Source organism: Cervus canadensis, chromosome 10 (assembly GCF_019320065.1).
Source record: "Cervus canadensis isolate Bull #8, Minnesota chromosome 10, ASM1932006v1, whole genome shotgun sequence".
Lineage (NCBI taxonomy): Eukaryota > Metazoa > Chordata > Mammalia > Artiodactyla > Cervidae > Cervus > Cervus canadensis.
Window position 1 is genome coordinate 41358098 of NC_057395.1, and position 27566 is coordinate 41385663.

Consider the following 27566-nt stretch of genomic DNA (forward strand, 5'->3'; position numbering starts at 1 on the left):
CTATTTGAGTTTGGTACCAGCAGCTTTAGTCTTAGCAGCACCCCTCCTCCATTAACATTTTGTTAAAATGTTGACACAAAAGCAAATAATTGATCCCATGTATTTTTATGAATCTGTGCAAGTTATAAAAATTACAAATTGTTATAGTGTACTTCTACAGTATAAAATGTACTGGAAACATAGTTCCCTGTTATGAAATACAGTTTACCAATAATTTCTATTGGATACACTGTGTCCCATTGTGCAGATGTACCACTGTTTTGTTAGATAACACCTCACTGCATGTTTTTTTCAGCCCTTTGCTATGGAGGTAGAGTTCCTCTCTGTATCCATCCATCTCTATGATGATGGACTTAGTGCACCTCACTTGGGGTGCCATCCTCTACCTCTTTCCTAAGCTGTGTTGGTTCTGTCCCCTACTGTCACGCACATCCTTGGGGCTGGGCCAGGACTTACCTGTCAACCCTCCCCCACGACTCACCTTGTGCATTTATGATTGACTGGCTCCTCCTCAGAGCTCAGCTACATGATACCCAAACACCCACCAGTTGCTTCATTTTACTTAAAAATCCAGGTAAACCATGTGTTCTTGTTTAGACAGTGTCTCCAGGGGATGTCCGGGACTCAGTAAATGTTTGGGATCCTTGCAGTTCACCTTGTGGTGGATTTCTAAATGCCACACTCAAGTTCAGGGCAAAAGCTTAAATCACTATGCTCTCAGGAGAGATTTACTAAACATTACTGTGTCCTGGGTTCAGAGTCCAGGGCCAAAGTGCAGGTTCAACCACCACCAGCTAAACCCTGGTTTGTCCACAGAGGTTCTGCTCATTGCTGGAGCCGGTGAGAAGCACGTCTCCAGCTGTTTGGTGGGTGGCTGTCAGGGGCTGAACTAGAAAAAGTAGTCGTGACTGGAGCAGAGAGGTGTCTTTCCTCGTCACCTGGGTTCACGTGGTGGTTTCAGTCAGTTTCTAGAAGACATAAAGCCATGAACCTCCACCTCTCCTAATTTATAAGCTAACAAGTAGCCCACACATTGTATGTGTGTTTATTTCCCATGAGCTTGAACCTTCTTCCTGGAAACAGACCCTACCAGTCAAACCTCCCCAAACCCAACTGTCAGAGATTTACCTTTACCTTGCTTCCTTTGTTCAAGTAAAACTTTAAAAACTGTCATTCCTTTTGACCACCTTTGACTAGGAGTTTTTCTCAAAGTGGTACTGTGAAAAATTAAGAAAGTTAACAGTCTTAGGACACCTCACAGGAGAGAAAAGACCCAGTTCCACGTACCTGCCGAGTGAGGTATTGAAGAATGGAGAATTGGCCGTAACCTAGCAACCAATTTAGAAACGTGGAGTGATGTAGTCACAGTGTGAAATATCCCAAGGAACTTTTAGTCATTAAGTCCACATGTGTGGTTTCTGACATGCACTTACCTTCAGTTGAGTTTGGTCAATACCTACCACTGTGATTTGCAGCAAGCAATAACATATACCCTGTTATATTTGAAAAATAAATTGCTGTGATAAAGTTGCCAAAGTCCAGACATGTTTCTAATGGGGTTTTTCTGATGCCCACCCCTACTAGGGTTCAGAAATAGTAACGGGTAACGTGAAGAATGGGAATTACTTCCGCATCCACATCAACAAATACAAGATGGTGGAAACCATCACGTGCCTTTCCAAAGTGCCTTTCCCCGCCTCCAACTACATCCGCTTGTTTGGTCAGCACGAGCAAGCCCTCAACAACCTGTGCGCTCGATATGAGGATGGGCTGGTCCCAGATCTCTACAGGTAAGCTGGGCATTGCCCTCTCCTGAATGGAAACACAGACACAGGCAGTCGGTATCTTGTGAAGTATTTTGTGATGCACCAGCAAGTTGGTGGGAACCCCTGGGAGATCTATGCTGTGCTTAACTGCTTAGTCGTGTCCAACTCTTTGCAACCCCATGGACTGTAGCCCATATAGCAGGCTCCTCTGTCCCTGCAGATTCTCCGGGCAAGAATACTCGAGTGGTTGCCATGCCCTCCTCCAGGGGATCTTCCCAATCCAGGGATCGAACCCAGGTCTCCCGCATTGCAGACAGATTCTTTACCACCTAAGCCACCAGAGAAACCCTGGGAGAAGCTAGAGCTTCTCAACAGCAAGTTGAGTGTTAAACTTCAGCCAGAGAATGGAGAAGCCCACAGAGGAGAAGAGCGTGGACTCTTGGTGTGGCCACATGTGGCCCTGTGGCCACGTGCAGGCTGGGTCCCAGACGTATCCCTGCACGGCTTCCACGTCACAGATGATATTCAAGTCTCTCTTGAGTCACAGGCTGCTAAGAGTAGTGATCAGAAATGTAAGAAGTCAATTTGGAGGCAGGATGCGGAGGCACCTGGTCCTGGTGGGAATCCCACCACCGCAGGCAGGGTGTCTGTGACTCCAGCCACCTTCTCAGGACACATGCTCTAACAGAGGAGGGTGACCATTTGCCTAAGGTGTTGAATTTTGCTCTGGCAGGTTACTCAGACTGGGTGGTCTAGAGCCCAGTCTTTTCAATTCAAAGAACTTATCCTATAACTCTCGGAAGGCTAGAATTTTAGAGTAGAACTCTAAGTCTGCTGCTTAGAAAGGTTAGGAGAATTTCCCTCTGTCCACAAAACAAGATGACAACAGACAGAGGTGCAGAATTCCAGGGTCCTCAGTACCCATGGGGGAGTCTGAAACATCAGAAGCACTCCCTCTTCCCTCTTATAAGAATGTTTTTAAATTGTAGAATACATCATAGAAACAAGCAAACAAAAAGTATGTAAAGCATGTATGTACTTTAAAGGATAATAACCTTACTTAGAGGCTTCTCGGGTGGCACTAGTGGTAAAGAACCTCCCTGCCAGTGCAGGAGATGTAAGAGATGTGGGTTCGATCCCTGGGCCAGGAAGATCCCCTGGAGGAGGGCATGGCAGTATTCTTGCCTGGAGAAGCCCATGGACAGAGGAGCCTGGCAGGTTACAGTTCGTAGGGTCACAAAAAGTCGGACAGGACTGAGTGACTTAGCATGCATGTACACATGCAACCTTACTTCAAAGCACCAGTCTGATCACACCCACCTCCCTTTTCTTGGTGATCACCACTGTCCTGTGATTTCGGTTCATCGTTCCCTTTCTTTCTTGGAAAGCAGGGATCAGTCAGCTTTCCCTATAAAGGTCAGGGTGGTAAATACTTTCAACTTCAGGGGCCACATTACTTCTCTTCCAAGCACTCAAGTCGTCTGCCATGCCGTGAAATCCACCACAGACTGTCCGTAAACCAGTGAACACAGCTGTGTCCCCGTAAACCTGTGTACTGAAACAGGCAGCAGGCCAAGCCTTGTTTTAAAGGCATACCACATATCTGTGGTTTCCTAAGTGATGTACTGATCCGTTTTACCTGTCTTGAATCAATTCTGTGGCTGCCGAAGAAAGTTAGCACTCCAATTGGGGCTCTTGTTTGCGAGCCTGTCCATGGCCATGTGTGTGGCTGGAGTTCGTGTGTTCTCCCTGCTGTGTGATATTCCCAGGATAACAAAATCGTCTTGAAGTGCATCTGTCCATTTTCAGGTTGATGGATGTTCAAATGGTTCTAGTTTGGTGCGGTTGGTGTCATGGGCACACCTTTTGCAGGAATTTCTCTCAGGTGTACTAGGTGATGCCCAGATGTTGCCCAAGGTAGTGGTGTCTGTTCCACTCGCTCAGCCAGCTGTGAAAGCCCTCCACAACCCTGGCAGGCCCCTGTGCCATTCAACTTGAACATTTGGCCCTCCTGGTGGTGTGGGAAGCTGTCTGACCCGCGTTGTAATGTTCTCGTCCCTGGTTTCTGATGCAGTTTAGTGGTTTTCATTTGTTTGTGTGACCATTCGTGGTAGTTTCTAGGAAATGCTTGTCTATGGCATTTGTCCATTTTGGGCAGGATATCATCTCTTACTAACTCCCAGTGTTCATTTATATGTTCTGGATGCAAACATGGTTTGTTTTGCTTCCTTTCTACGTCTTCTTCTATTTTGAAGCTTGTCTTTTCACTTCCTTTATGAAGAAAGTGGATTCAACCAAGCATGCTGGTCAACCAAGCATGAATCAGGTAGTACCATAGTGTTTACTATTGAAAAAATATGCATATAAGTGGGTCCACGCAGTTCCAATCAGTATTGTTCAAGGGTCAACTCTATAGATCTTGATTTATGTGGGTTTCTTTAAATAGCTCAATAAAGGTTTATTATTTTCTCCATCAATGGCTTGTGTTATTTTCATTTGATCCAAAGTGGGCTTCCCTGCTCAGCTGGTAAAGAATCTACCTGCAATGCAGGAGACCCCAGTTCAATACCTGGGTCGGGAAGATCCCCCTGGAGAAGGGATAGGCTACCTACTCCAGTATTCTTGGGCTTCCCTGGTGGCTCAGTTGATAACAAATCCCCGTGCAATGCCGGAGACCTGGGTTCGATCACTGGGTTGGGGAGATCCCCTGGAGGAGGGCATGGCAATCCACTCCAGTATTCTTGCCTAGAGAATCCCCATGGACAGAGGAGCCTGGCAGCTGTAGTCCATGGAATCTCAAAGAGTCAGACAGAACTGAGTGACTAAGCACAGCACATGATCCAAAGTTCTTTATGTTTTTATTACTGTTGTAAGTATCATTTTCTTACTGATTGCTGCTATATGGTTTATGGAAATGTGCTTTTTGTATGGTCTTGTAATCTGCAAATTTGCTAAGCTCCTTCATCCATTCAAATAATTTACCTGTAAATTCTTTTAGATTGTCCACACAAAAAATTATATCATCTGCAAATAGTGACTGTTTTGTTTGTTTCTTCTTTTTCAATCTTTGTAGCTTTTTTTCTTTTTCTTGTCTTACTGCACTGGGTAAGACGTATGAAAGAAGTCGGGATAGAAGTAGTGATGGATGGCACCCTTGCCTCATTCTTAATTTTAAAGGGAATGCCTTCAATATTAAGTGTGTGACATTTGCCATACATATTTTTGTAGATACTTTTTTCATGATAAGAAAGTTTCTTTTTATTACTGTCTTGCTAAGCATTTTTAGCATGCATGGATTTTTTCCCAGGAAGAGTACTTAACTTTTGAAACATTTTATGTATGAAAATGTCTTCCTATATGCTTCCCATTATAAATTATATTTTAAGTATCAAACTTCTTAATAATAGATTTTCTCTCCTTAAATCTTTTTAGACTTGACTCCATTATTTATTGAAAATAAAACAGTGCAAGTATTTAGAAAGTGAATTCATTTGTTCCTTATCATCTGGGTAGGGTTTTATTGTTGCTCTCAATCTAACCCAAAATATTTGAGTTGGTGGGGTATCAGTTCTTTGTCAAAGAAGATTTTTGTGGGAGCTATGTATTAAGAGTCTTCTCTGAAAAGAAAATTTGACCAAATTCAAAAGCTGTTGTCAGTTTTTTTTCCCTGAGAAGAAGGGATGTTGAAAGAGACAGACTTTGTGAGTTTGAGGCCCCTGGTTGGGGCACAGCTGTTAACTGATGGTAGAAATAATTTTAACAGTTAATTTGATTTGCTAGGAGTGAATCCTTGGGATGGAAGATGGGACAGCACTGGCTACTGGCACATGCCAGTTGACGTCTGTAAGAAAGGTTCAGGGGGCATAGTGGTTGGCTGCAGAAGGGACTGCTGATCACGTCCTAGTGTGGTACCCAGGGTGCCCCCAGGCCCCGCCATCCCTCCCGGACGATGTTGGCGTGCACGAGCAGCTGCGGCCACGTTCTTTTCAAGTGCCACGAAATGCTGCCAGGTCCCATGCTGATTCTTGGCCCTGTCCGCTTGCCCTGTCTGCTGTCAGACCCGCTGGCAAAGCTCTTTCCCAGCAGGCAGGGTGAATGGTTTAGCTGATTTTGGCCGAGATATGATTACCGATTGTTTTCCTGACCTGGGCAGCACCAGCAACCTCCCTTGTTCAAATCTGGGCGTGATTCCATCTGCTGCATCTGGGGGCACCTTCCTTCAGGCTGCAAGGGCTGACCATTAACCAGCCACTCTGTCTTCAGCAAGGCAGACGTGACCTCAAGGTCAAGTTCCTCTCTGAGTTCAGCGAAACCCTCTGGATCCTTTCTCTCCACTTCCCTCAAACTAGTCTCACACCATCACGGGCCAGGACAGAGGCAGTGCTGGTGGCCACAGCAGGAATGGTGGCAGCCACACAGGCAGACACCGTGGCAGCCAAAGCCTCGCCAGCCGGGGGTCTGGCTGCCCGAGGACAGACTCGCTTGGAGCCATTTGGGGCACGTGGTGGTGGCCGAGCAGTCAGCAGTGACACCCAAGCCGCCAGCTGTCACAGGACAGCAGTGCAGCTGAGGGTCTGGAGCCAGGCTGGCTTGGAATCTACCTCTGGTTTATCTTCTGTCTTCCCCTTGGCGCGCCCGTGCAAACCGCCAGTGATGAAGAGAACAAATTCACCCCTGGTGACCGTGTGTGTGCACCTGTGATGGCGTGTGTCTGTGTGAGTGTGTCGGCTGGAGTGTGTCTGCTGATGTGTGTGGAAGAGAGAGAAATAAATTAATGGGTTGACTGATTTATCACTTTGAAGAAAGAAAGGAGTCCAAGTGATCATTTGTTCCTTTCTGAACCATTCAGCATTGAAAATCATGTAACAAAAGTGTTAGAAAGCAGACTTTTCCCTGATCTTCCCCTTGGAGCACCTGTGTCCTGCAGTGGCCCACACACACCTACACACACCTGTCATGACCTCCGTACCCCCATCCCTACCCACTTTGACAGCGGCCCCTTCCCTCCACCTGCTGGTGCTGCTTCGCCCTCAGATACTGGGGCAGAGGCAGCTTCCTCAGGGTAGCGGGGAAGCAGAGATGGGAACCGTGGGTGAAGAGGAGAGGGAGGCTGAGGCAGGTGCCTACTGAGTCCCCATCACGAGGCTCCAGTAAGGCCTGTCCCATCCTGTGCCTTCCCCACATTCTCAACTGTCCTCATCTTCGTTTACCCCTCTTAGCAGTTGGCCCTGTGAAGAAAAGCTCTTGCCTCCTGAATCCCTTCCCCTTAGCCTTAATTAACAGTCTGTAGCATCCTTTATCCTCACGGCGTGAATAGGTCTTGCCCCAGCTTCTTTGTGTGAGCCCATCAGATACTCATGAACCTTTATTAAATCACCTTTCTTCACATCTTCATGTGCTCAGCTCTCAAAGGCTGCCCTCGCCCTGCCCTCTCCTCCTGCGAGCGCCACGTCCCCCTCCGCACTTCCCAAGTGCTCGGCCTATTTTTAGTGGGTAAGTGCTGCTGGGCACAATATTATAAATGCAACAGGAGCAGACCCTTTAAAAGGCTGCCATTACCTTTTTGATCTGCAAAACCCAAGGAGTGACTCCCTTAGGAAAGCTGCCATGTGCCATCTCTTCAGAGCAGCCAAACAGGAGGCTGCCAGCCCATGTTGCCTCCTGATTCATTCACCTATTAGACTCGACTGGAATAATTTAATCATGACTTAAGTGTCTTTTGGTTCCTTTGTGGTTGGTGACCTTGTGCCGTGTCCAGTAGAAAATCACGCACTATGGCTCAGCTGGTAAAGAATTGCCTGCAATGCGGGAGACCTGGGTTTGATCCCTGGGTTGGGAGGATCCCCTGGAGAAGAGAAAGGCTACCCACTCTAGTATTCTGGCCTGGAGAATTCCATGGACTGAGCGAATTTCACTAAATTCCAGGTGCCCATTTTTCCAGACCTATCAAAATTTGACTGAACCATGACTGCTCACTCCAACCCATCAATTTTTTTTGCATACCTAAAATTTGTTTGAGTGGACTTCCCTGGTGGTCCAGTGGCTAAGACTCCATGCTTCCCAATGTAGGGGGCCTGGGTTCAATCACCAGGGAACTAGACCCCACATGCTGCAACAAAATTCAAAGATCCCACATGCCATAGCTAAGACCCATCTCAGCCAAACAAAAAAATAAATGTCTAAAAATTAAAAAAGAATTTATTTATTGGATAATAGTTCTCCCAAGATGCAAACTTCTGTGTTGGCTACCTACTTGCCTTTCTGGAGACATTTAGGTCAGTGTTCCTGCCAGTCTTTGATTTCGGATAGTGCCAATTCCATTTCATAGCCTGATAAAGAAAGCTGGTCAAATGATTTGCTAAAATAAAAATCCACTCTCTTCATGTTCCTTCCCCATCATTTAGCTCTATTTCTCTGCCCTTGTGCGTATTTGCACGCTTCACCTGGGGCTCCTCACTGGTCATCCCTTGGCCTCCTTGCTCTAAGAACCTCTCCTTGCCCACTGGTGTTTCTCATGTGACCACGTTGCCTGTGAGGCTGAACCCATATTTGGGAACATCCCTAGTTACTGAGACAGTCAACCTTATGTCTCTGAGTATAGATCAATGCAGGAGCAAAATTCCATCTAACACAACCTATGTCCATTTTTATTTGTAATACTGCTCTGCTAAGATCAGGGTTGGGCTTGCCTGATGGCTCAGTGGTAAAGAATACACCTGCCAATGCAGGAGGCGCAGATTCAGGAAGATCCCACATGCTGCAGAGCAGCTAAGCCCACGTGCCACAACAATTGAGCCTGTGCTTTCGAGCCCAGAAGCCAAAAGTACTGAAGCCCACGTGGCCTAGAGCCGCTGCTCTCCCCAACAGGGGAAACCATCGCAGTGAGAAGCCTGTGTACCAAAACTAGAGTAGACCCAGCTCCCTGCAACTAGAGAAAAGCCCATGTAGCAATCATGACCCAGAACAGTAAAAAAAAAAAAAAAATATGTCACCTCGCTCTTTCCTTCAGTAACATTTGTGTGGAATTAACCTCTGCTGGGATGGAAGACAAGGTTGTTTTGAGCCATCTTGAACTCATAACCAATGAGTGTCCCTTCAGACACTCATCCCAAGATGATAACATGCAGGAAAAACAAACACAGATTTTCACACGGTCAGGGCAGAATGTTCACGTAATGAACCTGGAGCACTGCTTCCACTGCAGGGCTTTTCTTTTTCATCTCTTATCCAGTGTGTTCCAATAATTTGCCTCATTTATCACGAAATTATAGTTTGGCATATTATCTCAGCATTTATCAGAAAGGTCTGCATTGAGATTTATTTTTTGCCACATCTCACATACTCCACAGCCACATGTGGCTAGTGGCTACCGTACCGGTAGCCATTCATAGTTATAGAATATATCTAGAATCTCATATCATGTAGTTTTTTTTAATTTTTTATTGAAGGATAACCTTTACATTATTGTGCTGGTATCTGCCATACGTCAACATGAATCAGTCACAGGTATACATATGTCCCCTCCCTCTTGAACCTCCCTCCCACTAGAATCTAGTATCATATAGTTTTAAATATTGCTTCATGCATTGCAAAGAGTCATCAATACCTTAGATTTGCACTGTCCAACCTGACAGCAGTTGCCAGGTGCGACTTTTAAGTTTTAATTAGGATTTAAAGAAAAAAATAATAAAAGCCTGGTTCCTCATTCACACTAACTGCGTCTCACATACCCAACAGCCACGTGTGGCTAGTGGCTGCCATATCAGCCAGCACAGAATGGATGACGTCCACTGTCGCAGAAAGTTCAACTCTCCTAAAAGGCTAATCCCCAGTCCTGACTGGTTCTAAGTTCCCCAGTGTTTAGATGTTGTAGATCAGAGGTGCATGCGCAGTGAAGGCCCCAGGGGAGGAGACATGACTTCTCTCTGTACCTGCTTTTGTGGGGTCACCTGGAAAGGAAATTCTCCTCAGATCACATGCCAGGGTGGACAGATGGGGAGCAAGAACAGCATGGGAGAAGGGGAGGCAGACAAGCTCTTGGAGGCCCTCGGTCACACTGTGATGCTTCCTGTCCACTTATGCTCATATACCATTCAGCTGGCCCCATCCCAACCAGCCTATTCTTCCTCACCAGTTACTAACGTTCCAGCCCTCATCAGACCCCAGGGGCTCAGCAGATCTGACTGGTACGTTCAGAATTGACTTCTGTCCCTCTGAGCATGTTTTTAAGCTTTTGCTGCAGGAGCTAAAGCCCTTTATAGATTGTCTTCCTCCTTTTCACCTGGCAGCAAGCATGTGGGTCAAAGGTATTATTGATGAGTCTAAAATAATAGCTGATGAGCCAATGGTTATCTCCAAGGCTACCACATTGCTTTAATATAAATACCTCTTTACAAAGCTCCAAGAAAAAGCTGGATTGTTCTGTTGTTACTGGAATCGTCAACAAAAATACATTTCAGAAATCCTGTTTTCAGTCCACTGAATCATGTGGAAAAAACATGCCTTCCTGCTTATATTTTTCATAGCCAAATAAGAATTGCAAGAAGATGCTCTGAAGCCACCTGGGCAGCAGGGTATAACATCATGCAACCGTCTCCTCTCTCCCTACTAGTCCTGAATCTTTGTGTGTTTCCTTTTGAGGATTGTGTACTTTTCTCTTTTTTTTTCACTCTTTAGTATTTTCCATTATGAAAGCAACACTTGATTGTTACAGAAAATTTAGAAAAATATCTCTAAAGCCAAGTAGAATACAAAGTCCATTCCTAATCCTATCACCCAGAGAGAGGGGCTTGGAAATTATCAGAAGGTTCCCCTTGAAAATTCAGTCAAGTACTGATCAGTGCATGTAAGGGAGGAAACCACCCAAGGCTGGGAACAAATCGCTCCAAGGACTAGAAGCTACAGTTCCTGGAGCTCACATGGGGCTGGGAACAGTGTGTATTTCTACCAGGCAACCTAGAAAACCTCAAGATTCATCAGTGGGCCGAGTAGACACTGTGGTCTCCCCAAAGTGGTGAGAAAAATGAGCAGGCATCTAAAGAAGCAAGAAAATTCAACCCATAATGTGAAGAAAAATCAGTCAACCAAAGCCAACCTAGAGCTGACACAGACTTAGCAGATTGACATATTGAAACTGTTATTATAACTGTATTCCACATGATGAAAAGTTGAGTAGACATATAGAAAGTATTAATATATGAAAGACCCAGATAAAACTGTTAGAGGTGAAAACTACAATGTCTGAGATAAAAAAATACATTGGATGGGATTAATGCAAGATTAGACCTTGCTGAAGAAAAGATTAGTGAATTTGAAGACATGCGAGTTGAAACCACCCAAAATGAAGCACAAAGAGAAACAAAGAATTTAAAATAATAAGCAGAGACTTGGTGAGCTACAGGGTAGCTTCAAATGGACTAAAGAAATAATGACCAAATTTTTTCTAAATTGTATGTAAAAATAGACCCACAAATCCAAGAAGCTGAATGAATGTTAAGCATGAAAAACATGAAATGGAAATTAGTATTGAGGTTTCTCAAAAAATTAAAAATAGAACTACCATCTGACCCAGCAGTTCCACTCCTGGGTGTACATCTGAAAGAAACAAAAACACTTTTTCAAAAAAATACAGGTACCCCGATGTTCATAGCAGTATCATTTACAATTGCAAAGATATGGAAGCAGACTGAAAATCCGTCAAGAGGTGAATGGATAAAGAAGGTGTGATATATAGATATATACAACAGAATACCACTCAACCATAAAAACAAGTTTATTACATATTGCCATTTATAACAATGTGGATGGACTTTGAGGGCATTATGCTAAGTGAAATAAGTCAGAGAGAGAAAGAAAAATACTGTTTGATATCATTTATATGTGGAATCTAAAAAATACAATCAACTAGTGAATGTAACAAAAAGAAGCCGACTCAGATATAGAGAACAAACTAGTGGTTACCGCTAGGGAGAGGAAAGGAGGAGGGGCAAGCTAGAGGGGTAGGGGAGTAAGAGGAACAAACTATTAGGTATAAAATAAACTGCAAGGATCAACTATACAACATGAGGAATATAGCCAATATTTTATAATAGCTATAAATGGAGTATAACCTTTAAAAATGGTGAATCACTATATTGTATCTGTAACATATAATGTTGTAAAACTACAGTTTAAGAAAATCACACCAAGGCATATCATCATCAAATTGCTCAATTTGACCAGTGATAAAGAATAAATGAAGAAGGAACAAGAGAAAACAGATTATTTTCCGAGGAACAAAGATAAAGGTGACAACATATTCCTCATCAGAAACAATGCAAGTGAGAAGTCAGTTGAATAACAACATCTTTAAAATACAAAAATTTTTTTCAAGTTTGAGAACACATTTATTACATATTATATTTCAAAGTAACATCTCCAGCCTAATACATGGCATAACATCCCCTTATATTACATATTCTCCCTATGCCCAAACAACATCTGAGTATTTCCTATCCCATCGCCCTGTTTAATTCCTCTATTGGTTTACTCTCTCTATGGATAACCCCACCATGACCTCAGAATTCTGTATGTTGAATCACTAATCCCCAGTGCATCTCTATCTGGAGATAGTCTTTAGGAGGTAATTAAGGTAAAATGAGGTCACAAAGGTGGGATCCTAATCCCATAGGACTATGGCCTTATAACAGGTAGAGAGGGGGATCGCTGTTTCTCTCCTCAGTCTAAGGACACAGTGAGAAGACAGCCATCTACAAGCCAGGAAGAGAACCCTCACCAGAAACCCACCATCCTGGCACCCTGGCCTTGGACTTGCAGCCTCCAGAACTTTGAGAAATAGATGCCTACTATTTAAGCCACCCAGTCAGTCTGAGCTAGGACAGATTTACATCCCATTTTGGTGATGCTCTGTCTCCGACAATGCACTAGGCTGCCTGCTGCTTCTGACGGCTGCTGTCTGTGTGGCCAAAGGCGTGTGGTACTCCCTAAGCCCTCTGTATGCAGCCACCATGGGAATGACCTCCATGTCAGTTAGGCCAGTGTTTGACCCCAGCTTCTGACATTATTCCTCATTGGGAACCTGGTTCTTCCTGGGTGGTGATAAAGTGTGGAAAGGAGCATGCATGTGTCAGAACACACCCCCAGGGGGGTCCCTGAGACCTCACCTAGCAGCTTGTCTTAGGAAGGTCCCTCTGTTCCTCTAAGTTTCATTTCTCTTACCCATAAAAGAGGCTTATTCCAGCTTCTAGGGGAAGACTAAATGAGAAGACCTATAGGGAACACTTGCTCAGAGCCTGTTCTGGAAGGACCAATTCCACAAACACTGGCTTTGCTGCCCTTCTGCTCCCGGGGCAGGTGGCAGTCCCGGGGTCACCTTGCCACAGGCCCTGCACATCCCCAAAACTAGCACCCACCCAGGCCCCCTTGCAGAGTGACAGATGCACAATCCCACGTTCCTTCTCTCCAAAGACTCTCTTTGTCAGCTGCCCAGCAAACTCCGAGCTGGACTTTGTGACTTACTATTCCCTCTATCTGGTCATTTGGGGAGAAGAGAGCACCAAATACCACCAGCGATGTGCCCGCAGCTGCTAATAGGAGCCGCTGTTTGCATCCCACGGTCCTGTCTTGGCCCCAGCGGCTCTGACAGCTGCCGGAGCACCGTCTGCCAGGCCAGGATACGTGCCGAAGGCTCCGAGGGCAGAATAGAGCCCAGCATGGTCACGCTGGGCTCCCAGAGGCTCACAGCATTAATAATCTATAGTTCAATCATTAGGAGCAAATCCAAGTGAAATAGGAAAATATACCCCACGCTGGAGGCCGCAAGGCTGCTGGGAGGTGGCCTCGCTGCTCCACGGCAGGCTTAACGATCAGCTTCTGGCCACCAGCAGCCCCAGCTGACAAGCGGCATTTGCAAGCCGCAGGCTTTCTGCACGTGATAATTGAACAAAGCTACACTGCCTTCAAGATGTTAACACCGACTTACGACCAAGGATCTGCTGGGCTTGTCAGGTCCCCGAATTGAAGTCTCTCCAGGGCACCCCGAAGGGTGTCCATCGGGTCAATTGTTGCCCTCTGGACTGACCTGCAAGTGGATCTTTCTGGATGTGGGTCGCAGGCAGGGGTCCTAGTAAGGATTACATATATGAACTTATATAGCCCTACCCTGATTTCTCCAATTGTGCACTGGACCAAAGTGCTAACCCCCAGGCTTTATGGCCCCAGGTCAGCCCACAGCATACCAAGTAGGAGGATACCCAAGGGCAGGGAATCATTTCTAATTCCCAGGTTTTCTTTAAAAAACAAATCATCATTTCATGTTGTTCTTGGGTAAAAGATTGAAATTTTTGTCGTTGTTAATGTTCTTCCTGGTCATAACCATTAGTTGGGAACTTCTTTCTGCAAGTGACAGAACCGAAACCCCAGAAAAGACTGTAATGTCACCGACCAGAACTCCCCCAACCCCGATCTCTTTCCTTCTGGCAACAGTCAAGCAGCCCCCCAACTGCTTCTCCCCTCCCCGTGTGAGACTAGAGCCTTGTCCTCTGGAAGAACTCCAGATGTGAGGACACCAGACCCAGGAGAGGAAAAGTGTGAAGAGAGAAGGGGTGAGGTGAAGGTCCCAGTACTGATCGGTACAGTCCCTGGTCCCTCTCTGCTGCCGTGTTCCCAGTATGGCAATAGTCAGAACAGAGAGGTCAGATGATGAAGTCAACAAAGCATCATGAAAAAGAGAACAAGACCTTTTGTCTAAGAGGAATTCCAGAGAGAGCGAAGAGAAAATTTCAACCTTTTACCCAAAGAGAGAGCAGGGTTGGGAGACTCCTCTTATGGGCAGAAGATTTTTTTTTTAAAAAAAGGAACTGAAAGATATCAATCTCCAGATTGAAAGATGCACAATAAGTGACAAACAGCCCAAGACTCTCTGTGGTGAAATTCCAGATGTCAGGGACAACGAGAAGCTTCTACAAATGTCCAGAGGGTAAAGCATGTCACTGAGAAAGGAACCAGGGTCAGAATAGCACCAGGTTCTCAACAGCAACCACAGAACCAGACAGACAACGGGTAATGTCCTCAACCTTCTGAAAGGAGGCAATTTCTGGCAGTGATTCTATGACCATCCTCCAAGGAGGCGCCAAGGACGGAGGTACCAAGGACCGTTCCTGCCCACATGGGAGGGAGGAACAGCTTGGTTAGAACATGACCATTTTGGAACCTCTCCTGATTGAAAGGGCTCCGGGGTGTGGCTGCTGACACAGAAGAAGACACAGCCACACACTCTGTGCTTCTTGGCAGGAAAACACCCCACCTTGAAATAAAAACTGGACCTGAATCTGCCCAGGATCTTAGGTCTACCACCAGTTTATGGGAAATAGAGAGAGAGGAGCATGATCACTAAAACCACAGAGCTTTCGTCCACACATCCCAGACCCTGGGAGACTCTACAGAAAAACAGCCTGACTCCGCCCACTAATAAACTGCAATTGGAAGGCTGTTGAGTAAGACAGATTTTTATCAGCATATCAGCTTATGTGAATCCTGATTCAAATGGGCTGTAAAAAACTTAGGTGCTTTATGACATTATCGGAAATTTGAACACTGGATATTTGATGGTGTGAAGGAGTTATTGATTTTTAAATGTGAAGATGGTATTGGAGAGTTGCATGTATTTTGAGAGCAGTATCCTTGTCTTTCAGAGGTACTCATTGAAATACCTGGGATATTCTTCAAAATAAGCCAGGAGGGAGAAAAGTGGATGGGGCTGGAAATGACACAAAACTGGCCATGAGTTGATAACTCTTGGAACTGAATGTCCTCTAACTTAAAAATATTTTAAAATTCTACACTGTGCTGTGCCTAGTTCCTCAGTCATGTCTGATCCTTTGGGACCCCAGGGACTGTAGCCCGTCAGGCTCCTCTGTCCATGGGGATTCTCCAGGCAAGAATACTGGAGTGGGTTGCCATGCCCTCCTCCAGGGGATCGTCCCAACCCAGGGATCAAACCCACATCTCCCACATTGCAGGCAGATTATTTACTGTCTGAGCCACCAAGGAAGCTGAACCACCAGGAGAGTATTTTAAAGAATTAATTTTTTTAATGTATCCTCCATTTATAGTTATTATAAAATATTGACTATATTCCCCATGCTGTACAATAGATCCTTATAGCTTATTTTATACCTAATAGTTTGTACCTCTTACTTCCCTGCTCCTTTATTACCCCTCGCTCCTTCCCTCCCCCCACTGGTAACCACTGTTTTGTTCTCAATGTGAGTTATTTTTAAGAAGCAACCCAAGAACCTTCCTTTTAGCACAAGGAACTATACTTAGTATCTTGTAATAACCTATAATGGAAAAGAATCTGAAAAAGAATGTGTGTGTGTGGTGATGGTTTAGTTGCTCAGTCATGTCCGACTCTTGTAACCCCATGAACTGTATGGCCTGCCAATCTCCTCTGTTCATGGAATTTCCCAGGCAAGAATACTGGACTAGGTTGCTATTTCCTTCTCCAGAGGATCTTTCTGACCCAGGGATCAAACCCGGGTCCCCCACATTACAGGCAGATTCTTTACCAATTGAGCCACCAGGGAAGTCCATATAGGTATGTATGTATATGGATATATATATATATAACTGAATCACTTTGCTGAAACTAACATTGTAATCAACTATAATTCAATAAAAAATTTTAAAAAGAAATGTAAAAACAACATAACCATCAAAAAAAAAAAAAAAGGGAAAGTTGTAAGCTGAGATATTCTAAGACTGGAGAACAGTGTGGAGAAGACCCCATTAGCCCAGGGAACAACCAGGTGAGACCAGACAGGAACACAGAGGCATTAAGAGGGAGGAATCCTGAGAAAATTATTAATTATTTTGATTATTTGACATGTTTATGTTGAAAATAATATTGAAGGAGATTTTACAGACATCTTGAAGCATTAAAAAAAAAAAAAAGACTTGTGCTAGATACATTGAAAACGAAGAGGAAAAAAAGAGCAATTATTATTTCTAAGGAAAGCAAAAAAGTTATACAAGAAAGAAATGTGGTTAATATTTGCATTGTTAAAATAACATAATCACAGATACTAATTTCATCAAAAATTGTCATACTGTTTGGAAAGTTTGGGATAGGGAGCAATAGGGGTTTGTTTTAAAAAGGTAAACCTCTGGACTTTGCTCGTGGTCCACTGGTTAAGACTCTGCACTCCCAATGCAGGGGGCCTGGGTTCATTTCCCAGTAAAGGGAACTAAGATCCTACATGCTGCATGGCACAGTCAAAAATAAATAAATGAATGAAAATAGAAAGACATCAATTAAAAAAAAACTATTAAAAAGAAGATAAACCCTCATTTTCCATAACAAGGAATTGATAGGTATATTTGAAATTAATAAGAATTTGTATCATGCATATAAGCAATCACATTTACATCAGTAATCATTGGAAAAATCAGCTGACGGTCTCTGAGCTACTTAGGACTCTTTGGTTGCAAGTAGCAGACGCTAACCAAAGCTAGATTTAAGCTAAAAGGAGAATTCATGTTGAGAATTCATGGTTGTATTTCAAAGGAACACAGGGCATACAAATGGCTGGGTCTCAGGACAGGGACTACAAGAAGGCAGGAAGAAGCTGAGCCCTGGCCGCTGCTTTCTCTCTGTGGGTCTGTTTCCTCAGTTGCTCCACAGCCCCCATGCCTCCATGTCACAATCCCCAAAATCCAGAGAATAACTGGGTGCATCTCAGTCCCCATTCTGGATTTCCTGGAGAGTGACTGGTGTGGCCTAGGGCGGCAGTTTGAAACCACTTCACTGTTCCCACAGAGAAATGGGGTCTGTGCCCCCTCCCTTGAATCTGGGCCGGCTTGTGATGGCTTTGACCAATGTAGTGTGGCAGACGTGGGGCGATGTGACTTCTGAGGCTGAGTTATAGAAGGCCACACACGTAGGTCCAGCTTCTTTGCTGGAACACTTGCTCTTAGAGTCCAGACCTGTCAGCCAAGAAGTCCAAGCACCCTGAGGCTGCCATGCTGCAAGGAAGCCCAAGTTGTTTGGAAAGACCAAGTAGACACTCAAGCAAGAGTCCCAGCTTTCAAGTCATCCTAGCACAGGTGGCCAGATGTGTGGGTGGAGAAGACTTACAATGATTCCAGCCCCGACCATCAGAGTGGCCCCAAGATGTCTGTCTTCCCATCTGAAGCCCCTGCAGTCATGGAACAGAAGCGAGTCATTGTGAGCATATTACAATGGATTTCACTCTGTGGCACTAAGTTTGGGGATGGCTGTTGCTTATGATTTTATAACTAGAAGACTTGGATCAGATGCTGTATTGGCTTCATGGAACCATGAAGTTGCAGCATGACTGCTGGGGACCTAACTCCCCCCCCACCCCCGCACCCCTCCACGCAAACAGGTAGTAATGCAAGGAGCAGAAAAGAGTCCAACAAAATATGACTTGATAGACACCTCTCAAGGCATCCACTCTGTTGCCTGTCCTGGTCTCCTAGGAGTCTGTTGCAGACCTAGAGGAAGGAAAGCACCCTGAGTGCCCTCTTCTGAGCCTGCTTCTCAGTTCTTGCTCTCTCACTAGTGAGGCCATGAAAAAGAGGAAAGGGTGAAGAGGTGTATGTGACATGGTGACATAGTAAATGACACCATTCATTCCCTCCCCTCTCAGCCCCATAGTGGTTTTCTGGCAGAAACCGTTGCCAAGAAGTGGGGAAGAGCCTCAGAACTCTGGCATCTTCTTTCGCTCCATCTCCAGTACCGAGGACATCATTAGAGGGCCCTCATGTTGCCTAGCAACCGGTGAACGCTGCTTGCTATCATGTCATTAATATGATATGAAAGTGTTTCATAGAAGACATTCATCTTGCATTAATGAAAATCAGATTTGCTAATATGACACAAAATCTGTTCTTGCTTGTGACTTTCTGTACTTAAGTATCTTACTTATTGAATTAGACCTTGAGTGGTTTTAAGCTTGAGATTGTTAGAAGGATCATGATAATGATTTTGTTTTTGATTGTATCAGATGGCCGTTAATGATGTGATTATGCCCCTATAACTGCTGTGATCACAGTCTCAGACTGAGGCCCCTCCCCCAAAGGCCCAGCCCCTCAAGCCAATTGGCTGTCTGCCACCCAACTTCTTACTGTTGAAACCTCAGCTAGGAGAGGATTCTGGTTTGAGCCAGTGCACCTTCCAAACCACCCAAAAGTTTTGCCTTTTCCAGATGTGTCATATACTAGGACTCACACAGTATTTAAACCTTTTGGGTTGGTTTATTTCACTTTAGCAATGTTCTTGTAGGTTCCTCTGTATCTTTCATATCTTGATAGGTCATTCCTTTTTATTGATGAATACTATTCCATGGTCTGGATGGACCATTCACCTATTAAAGGACATCTTTGTTGCTTCTACATTCTGGCAATTAAGAGTAAAGCTGCTGTAAGCATTTGTGTGCAGTTTTTTTTTCTGTAGACATAAGTTTTCAACTCATTTGCTTTGTATAAACCAAAGGGTGCAATTTGGAATCCTATGGTAAGAATGTGTTTAATTCTGTAAGAAACTGCCGAACTGTCTTCCAGAGTGACTGCACCGTGTTGCACTCCTACCAGCTATGAATGACAGTTACTGTTGCTCCACATACTCACCACCATCAGGTGTCAGTGTTTTGGACTTTAGCTATTCTAATAGGGGTGTTGTGGTATCATATTGTTGTCAATTGCATTTCCCTGATGAACAATGACTAGGAGCATCTTTTTATATGTTTATTTGCTCTCTATATATCTTCTTTGATGAGGTGTCTGTTCAGATCTTTTGTCCATTTTTTAAATTGGGTTTGTTCTTTTTCTGTTGAGTTTTAAGAGTTTTGAATATTTGGGACATTAGTCCTCTATCGGATTTGGGTTTTGAAAAGATATTCTTCCAAGTCTGTGAGTAGTCTTTTCCTTCTCTTATATCATTTGTTTACAATATTTTTTTTCTTATAAACATTCTAATTTTTAACTAATCAAAGCTTCTTTAGAGCTTCTGAATTTTGTCTCCTCTTTAGGAAAATCTCCTTCAACTGAAAGTTATATTCTGCTCCATTATTTCACTTTTGTAGCTTTTTGTCACATTGACATCTTTAATTCTTCCGGAATTTTTTTCCTGCTTGTTTATTCTTTAAAGACACTAATTTTACTTTTTCTAAGTGTAGAAAAAACTTTCTTAATAACTTTTAAAATAGTCTTTTTTTTTTCTGCTATTTCATTGAAATGCTACCATTATTATATATTGAGCTAAATTCTCTCATACAGATGAGTCCACTTCTGGATGTGCTGCCCTGTTATTTGATTCATTTCTTTTCTGTTTCTGGATTCTGCCACACTCTTTTAATTACTATGGTGTTAGAGTTTGTTTCCATCTTTGATGTGCAGTTTTCTTAGCTTATTCTTTTACTTTTCCAAATGAATTACCATGTCTAATTCCATTTAAAAAATCATTTAGGGAGTCTAACTGAATTTTTTGATTGAACTTTTAGGTTAGTTTCAAACATTTATAAAATTGAACATTACCACTTACGTGTCTGTGTGCTGTCTTCAGTTCAGTGGTTTTCTTCTGGTAGGTCTCTTCACAGAGCTTGCACATTTACTTTTAGGCTTGTTTTAGTATTGTTTATAGTTTTGTTGCTACTGCAAGTGGGATCTTTTTGTTATGTTTTCTAATTTTAAAAATATTTGTAGATAGGGAAAATAGTGGGTTTTGTAAGTTGTTTTTATCCTGAATTCTTCTTGTTTAAATGTATTTTAGTAGGTTATTCTCATATTTCTAGGCAGATGATTATCAGCTGCAAATAACAACTGCTTTTTTCTTTCCTTTCCAGTAGTTACACTTCCTATTTATTTTTCTTGTTTTATTGAATTTCCTAGAATCACTGGTATAGTATTAAATCATAGTGGAGATAGTTGTCACTATTATCTTACTCTTGACGTTCATGAAGAAGAGAGGATGAACAAGTGATTTTTTTGAAGAGAAACTAAGCAAGGACTTTGAAGGGTAGTTCAATATTCCATAGATTGGAGTCAAATAACATTGATGTACCTTCTCATTATAGTTTTTATTCCCTCAGAAAAATTAAACTGAAGTGTCCCCAGTGACTATATGCCCCAGTTTACATAATGACATGTCTCCAAAATGGTTGGTGCGGGGGTCTTCTTGATTGTAGCAGACTCTCCCGTGGCTAACATCATACGTTTATATCTTTGGACTGCCATTATTTAAACTTTGGGTGACAAAAAGCATCTTTAGTTTATGTTATAACCAAGACCTTCCATAAAGAGGAAATGGGTTATCTCTCCCAGCTTAGGAAGGTCACTTTATTTTTAATTGGAGTGTAATTGCTTTACAGTGTTCTGTTGGTTTATGCTACACAATAACGTGAGTCAGCTACATATATATCCCCTCTCTCTTGAGCCTCCCTCTCATCCCTCGAGGTCAACACAGAGCACCAAGCCAGGTTCCCTGTGCTATATAGCAGCTTCCCACTGGCTACCTATTTACACATGGCGGTGAATATATGCCAGTGCTACTCCCAATTCATCCCAACCTCCCCTTCCCCCACTGTGTCCACATGTCCATTCTCTTGGTCTGTGTTCCTGCCCTGCAAATAGGTTCTTCTGTACCATTTTTTTTCTAGATTCCACATCTGTGTGTTAATATATGATATTTGTTTTTCTCTTGCTGACTTACTTCACTCTGAATGAAAGACTCTAAGTCCATCCACATCACTACAAATGACCCAATCTCGTTCCTTTTATGGCTGAGTAATATTTCATAGGAAGGTAATTGAAATGGAAGAAGAAAAATGACCAAACATATTTTAGAAGAATGAATCACTAAATTCCATCCCCAGATGGAAGGCAGATGATTCGGGAGCGTTTGAATCCCCTGCAGCTCCCTCTTCTTTGGGGTTTCCCCATCTTTCTTTGTGGTAGGTCACATCTCTGTGTAGCATGAGTCGCTGAGCAGCCACTGGGGTGAGGTCAGGTCTCACCTGCCCTGAGACAGGGCTCACGAGCAGACCCAACTGGTTTCACTGCTTCTTCACTTTGAAAAGTAAGCAAGCCCATTAAAAAACCTGATCTTTAAAGAGTCACTTGATATTTTAACTTGCTGGGTTAAACCCGCTGAATAATCAAAGCCAGTTTGCTTATGTTGATAGAACCCATGTTACGAGAGAATATTCCAAATTGACCATGCCTGAAAGACAGCCATCTGGTGACAGTGGTCATGAGGGGAGGCGAAGTGACCCTGACTTTGGGCCCCTGAGCTGGCTGTGTTCCAGCTCACACGCCACTGTGTCTTCCTGATGTCTGAGCACCTCAGAACAAGACACATCTTCCTCAGCACCTGGCATGGTGCTTGGCACGTAGGGACGGACATCAGATGGACATGTGACTGTCCGACTGTCTCTGAAGTAGTAAACTACACTCAGCTCATTTCCTCTGCAGTTCCTCCCAGTTAAGATTCTAATGGTCTCCTACTTGCCAAGTCCATCATGGTTTTGGTCTATGCTTTTCATTTACTCTTTCATTCAGTAAGGGGCTTCCCAGGTGGCTCAGCGGTAAAGAACCCACCTGCCAATGCAGGAGACACAGGAGATGTGGGTTTGACCCCTGGGTTGGGAAGATCCCCATGGAGAAGGAGATGGCAGCCCCCTCCAGTGTTCTTGCCTGGAGAATCCCATGGACAGAGGAGCCTGACTGGCTACATTTCACAGCATCATGAAGAGTCGGACATGGCTGAGCACACACGCATGCATGTATTCATTCAATAAACATGTATTAAGTGCCTGCTGTGTGCTCTGTTCTGCAGATAGAGCTATGAATGAAACTGAAAAAAGCCAGCCTTTCTGGATTTTATATTCCGGAGGAGGCCAGGCCACATGCAAGTGTATAAATATGGAAATAAGACCATTTCCAATGGTGCGAAGGGCTAGGAAACAACTTCAAGAAGCAAAGTGTGATAAAGCATGATAAAGCAGCTCCAGAGAGGAGTCGAGGTGGCCAGGGCCGATGCTGAGACACAGCCAGGCCTGCCAGATGCGGGGGGAGATGAGTCCAGCCAGAGGGCACAGTGGGCCCAGAGGTCCTCGACGGGGAGAGGTCCCTGAACGTCTGGGGACCAAAGCTGCAGCACAGTGACCGGAGGTCAAGGCCACTGCATCACATGGCTCTCTATGGGCCTGGGCTGAGATGGCTCTTTCCACAAAGCAAAGGCAGTGACCTGCCGAATTGTGCTTTGAAAGCTCACTGCAGCAGCCGTGGAAAATGGATAGAAGCAGCTATTAGGAGGCTTCTCTGGTTTTCCCATGCGAGAGATGGTGGGTTGGACCAGATGGGTGCAGAGTCAAGTGGTCGGATTTGGGATGTGTTTCAGCATCAGGATGTGCAAGATGTGCTCTAAGCTCCAGTGAAAACCCAACTGCTCACTTGACCCTCAGACTTACCTGACCAGAATGTATGATCTTCCACCTCTGTCGTGGGCACTGCTGGAGCCCCCCTCCCCCGCTTCTCCCACCCCCACACTACCAGTCCAGGGTCCCCATCTAACACTGCCCCCCCACCGCCCCTGCCATGTAAACGTGGCCTTGTAATTCACAGCTACAAAGAGGTCAATCCTAAAGGAAATCAGTCCTGGATATTCATTGGAAGGACTGACACTGAAGCTGAAGTTCCAATACTTTGACCCCCTGATGCGAAGAGCCCACTCATTGGAAAAAACCCCCATGCTGGGAAGGACTGAGTGCAGGAGGAGAAGGAGGCGACAGAGGATGGGATGGTTGAATGACATCACCAACTCAATGGACATGAGTTTGAGCAAGCTACGGGAGATAGTGAAGGACAGGCAAGCCTGGCGTGCCACCATCCATCCGTGGGGTCACAGAGTCAGGCTTAGCGACTGAACAACAACAACTCACAGCTGCCCCCTTGAGGTAATGGGCAGGGAGCCACCTTGCCCAGGAGCTTCCGCTCTGCCTGGTCCTGGGGAGCTCACGGCCTCCTGAAGCCCTGCCTCAAGCCCTGCCACACTTCACATCCAGAGCCCCCCAGGCCCAGACTCCAGTTCAGATCTCTTCCCGCTCAGCTCCCAGAGAAAAGGGCCAAGGGAGTCCCCACGTTTCCATGTCCAGAAGATGAGGTTCAGAAAGGAGCACAGGATGTGGGGTTTGGTCGTGCTTGCAGAGCGGAGCAGTGGTCAGCTGTGTTGATTCCACAGAGGGGCTGTGGCAAGCTGGTGGCTGAATTGGGCTTTGATCAGAGCTGCTTCGGAGCAGGTGGAAAGTGGAAATAGCTCAGGAGGGAGGTTACCACCTGAGAACTGCAGACGCCGCAGAGACCAGTTTGGAGAAGTCTTCTGTGAAGTGGAGAGAGAACTGGGGAATAGTTGGTAGGCAGAGTGCGGAGGGGTTTGTCGAAGAGGGGAGGATGTGAGTCTCATCTGTAGTGAATAAAAGATGCAGGAGAGAGAGGGGCCAGGGACAGAGCTGGACAGCTTTCTATCCTAACAGCCACAGGGGCAGGGTCCCAGGAGAGAAGCAGGACTTGGGTGAGAGGACAAGGCAGCTCTCGATCGTCCCTGTTTTCTCAATACAGCGAGGTCATCAGCTGAGATCAAAGAAAAGCAGGAAGGGGTGCTGGATGTTTAAGGAAAGAGACAAAGTCATCTCAGAGGCCAGAAACGTGAATCCGCTCACACGGTGTCGGGATTGCCAGGCAACACGGAATGCCCGTTAGATTCTGTGAGGATGAACAGGCGTGAGAGCCAATCCGGCAGCAAGGTCATGTGGGTTCTTGCCATCTATGTTCTGCTCCTCGGGTGCAGGAGGGAAGCAGGCAGACAGCTGGGTGGCATGGAGGCTGAGAGGATGAGGCAGCTGAGGGTGTTTGCAGGGGAGGGTAGGACCCTCCCTAGGGATGGCCTCTGTATCCTCCTTTCCCATCTCAGCGACCTGGGTCCATTCTGAGAAAGTGAAAAATGGAGTGGTCCCAGAAGTCAGCAGCGAGGCCATGACGCCCAGCGTTCACAGAATACAGCTGTGATCAGAGCAGGACCCCCTGTGACCTGGTTGAAGACAGGACAGGGAGGGGACACAATGACAAGGACCATGGGACAGCCCCCCTCTACGAACACGAGCGACCAGGGATGGCTCTGCGTGCATGCTCAGTTGCTTCAGCTGTGGTCTGACTCTTTGCAACCTCATGGACTGTAGCCCACCAGGCTCCTCTGTCCATGGGATTTCCCAGGTAAGAATCCTGGAGTGGGTTGCCATGCCCTTCTCCAGGGGATCTTTACCACTGAGCCACCGGGAAAGCCCTGGGATGGTTCTGGCCCTGTGTTAATCCTCCCTCTTCCTGGATGGAAACTATCTTGCCATCCAACTGCCTGCCACTAACAGGGGACCTGCCACACTTCACCTCTGCCCTCTGCCCTTCACCTCTACCCTCTGTGGAACCACCCACCCAGGCCCACGTGTTGGTTGGTACTCAGCCCCTCCCAGCTCTGTCTTATCTCGAACCCCCAGGTGCCCTGCTCCCCCCATTCACACCCCCCACCCCCCACCCGCAGCAGCAGCACAATCGCCCTCGGCTTTCCCCCTGGGCCCCGGGACCTGTGCCTGGCAGGCCACAATTCACTCTATTGTACTTGGGGTCACTGGTGATGCTCCTTTGCCCCTCTCCTCCCTCCACGTCCCTACCCTGCCAGCCCCCATGAGATGCCGGTGTTTCCCCAGCTTCTCATCAACCCTCTCACCATCCCTTCCTCGTGTCTCCATCATGGCTTCCAGTCTGGGACGGCTCCTTAGCCCTTTGCTGTCATGAGCCTTCTCTCATGAAACACACAGACTGGTATTTTGTAGAATGCCTGCCCCTTTGGGTCTGTCTGATGGCTCCTCTTGATTCACTACAGGCTGTGCCTTCTTGCAGGAATGGCAGGGATGATACTGCATCCCTCTCCAAGCATCTCAGCAGGAGGGACACGAGGCAGATTTGTCCTCTCACGCGTGTTGTTAACTGTTCAGTTCGGTTGCTCAGTCATCTCTGACTCTTTGCGACCCCATGGATTGCAGCACACCAGGCTTCCTTGTCCGTCACCAACTCCCGGAACTTACTCAAACTCGTGTCCATCGAGTCAGTGATGCCATCCAATCATCTCATCCTCTGTTGTCCCCTCTCCTCCTATCTTCAATCTTCCCCAGCATCAGGATCTTTTCCAATGAGTCAGCTCTTTGCATCAGGTAGCCAAAGTATTTAAGCTTCCACTTCAGCATCAGTCCTTCCAATGAATATTCAGGACTGATCTCCTTTAGGATAGACTGGTTGGATCTCCTTGCTGTCCAAGGGACTCTCAAGAGTCTTCTCCAACACCACAGTTCAAAAGCATCAATTCTTCAGCACTCAGCTTTCTTTATAGTCCAACTCTCACATCCATACATGACTACTGGAAAAACCATAGCTTTGACTAAACGGACCTTTGTTGGCAAAGTAATGTCTCTGCTTTCTAATATGCTGTCTAGGTTGGTCATAGCTTTTCCTCCAAGGAACAAGTGTCTTTTAATTTCATGGCTGCAGTCACCATCTGCAGTGATTTTGGAGCCTGAAAAAAATAAAGTGTCTCACTGTTTCCATTGTTTCCCCATCTATCCGCCATGAAGTGATGGGACAGGATGGGATCTCAGCAGGAGGGGCTGCTAAGGAAGATCTGTCCTCTCACATGTGTTGTTAACTGTGGTCCCTGGTGAAGTGACAAATGTGCAGGCTTCTCTATTTTTACCTTCATCATCAATTAGTGATACTTTGAGAATAAATATCATCCTTTCCAGTTATTTTAGCATTCATAAACAATTCTTGCCCGAAAGGATTGTTACTGTCTTATTTGTCAAAGGTTGATTTTTGTCTAGCCCCGTCATTCATTTTGTATTTATTACTTAGCTTTCGACTCTGAGGAAAGGTTATCGCTTCTCTATTTATTCACTTATCTATCTCAGGGTGCACTTATGGATTCTCACATACGTGGTCATATCTGTTCCTCTCATTAATGTAGTTTAGGGAGAGAAGATGATTGGATGGCATTGTTGACACAGTGGATATGAGTCTGAGCAAACTCTGGGAGATAGTGAAGGATGGGGCAGCCAGGCATACTGTAGTCCATGAGGTGGCAAAGAGTCAGACACGACTTAGCGACCGAACAACAACAACAGGGAGATAAGAACTAGGGATATGTTGGTTGAATTTTAGTTCTTTGTTTTTGGGAGCTACAAACCTGAACGCATAAAAGTGACAAAGAGAGGGAAGAAACAGCATGTCATTTGTCATCATCTCTATAAAAACTTTAGTTTAAAAAAACGTATTCCCTACAAAAATTTTTTTGTTATGAAAGGGAATCATTTTAAACATGTACCGATCACAATTATTGTAAACATAGACTGAATGTGTTGGATATGTTCTGTACCAGAGAGTGATATTTATCCTAAGCAGTCCTTTAAAATTTAAAGAGCAGTTCGTTTAACCAAAAGACTCATGAGGCAGCAAAATACCTTGTTTTCCGGGGTTTCCTGGCTCCTGTGGCCTCAGTCTCACAAAAGGTAATTCCACTGGTTCCTTTGTTCCATCCTCCTTGGACTTGTTAGGGGGTTATGTGTGCATATGTACACTTTTTTGTTCTTTCCCTACAGAAAATAGATAGGAAATGGCCATGGCTGTGAGCGTGGCTGAGTGGCTGAGTGGCCTAATGCTAGCCTGTGCTCTCTGTAGCCTAAT

At 45.1% G+C, this 27566-nt stretch overlaps 1 protein-coding gene across 1 annotated transcript in view; it reads left to right on the plus strand.

Moving 5' to 3' along the window:
• CFAP61 (cilia and flagella associated protein 61) overlaps window positions 1–27566 on the plus strand; it is a 227179-nt gene that overhangs the window by 182848 nt on the left and 16765 nt on the right. Inside the window, exon 24 of the mRNA XM_043480559.1 lies at window positions 1585–1790. Coding sequence (XP_043336494.1) covers window positions 1585–1790 — 206 coding nt within the window. The remainder of the gene's footprint in view (window positions 1–1584; window positions 1791–27566) is intronic.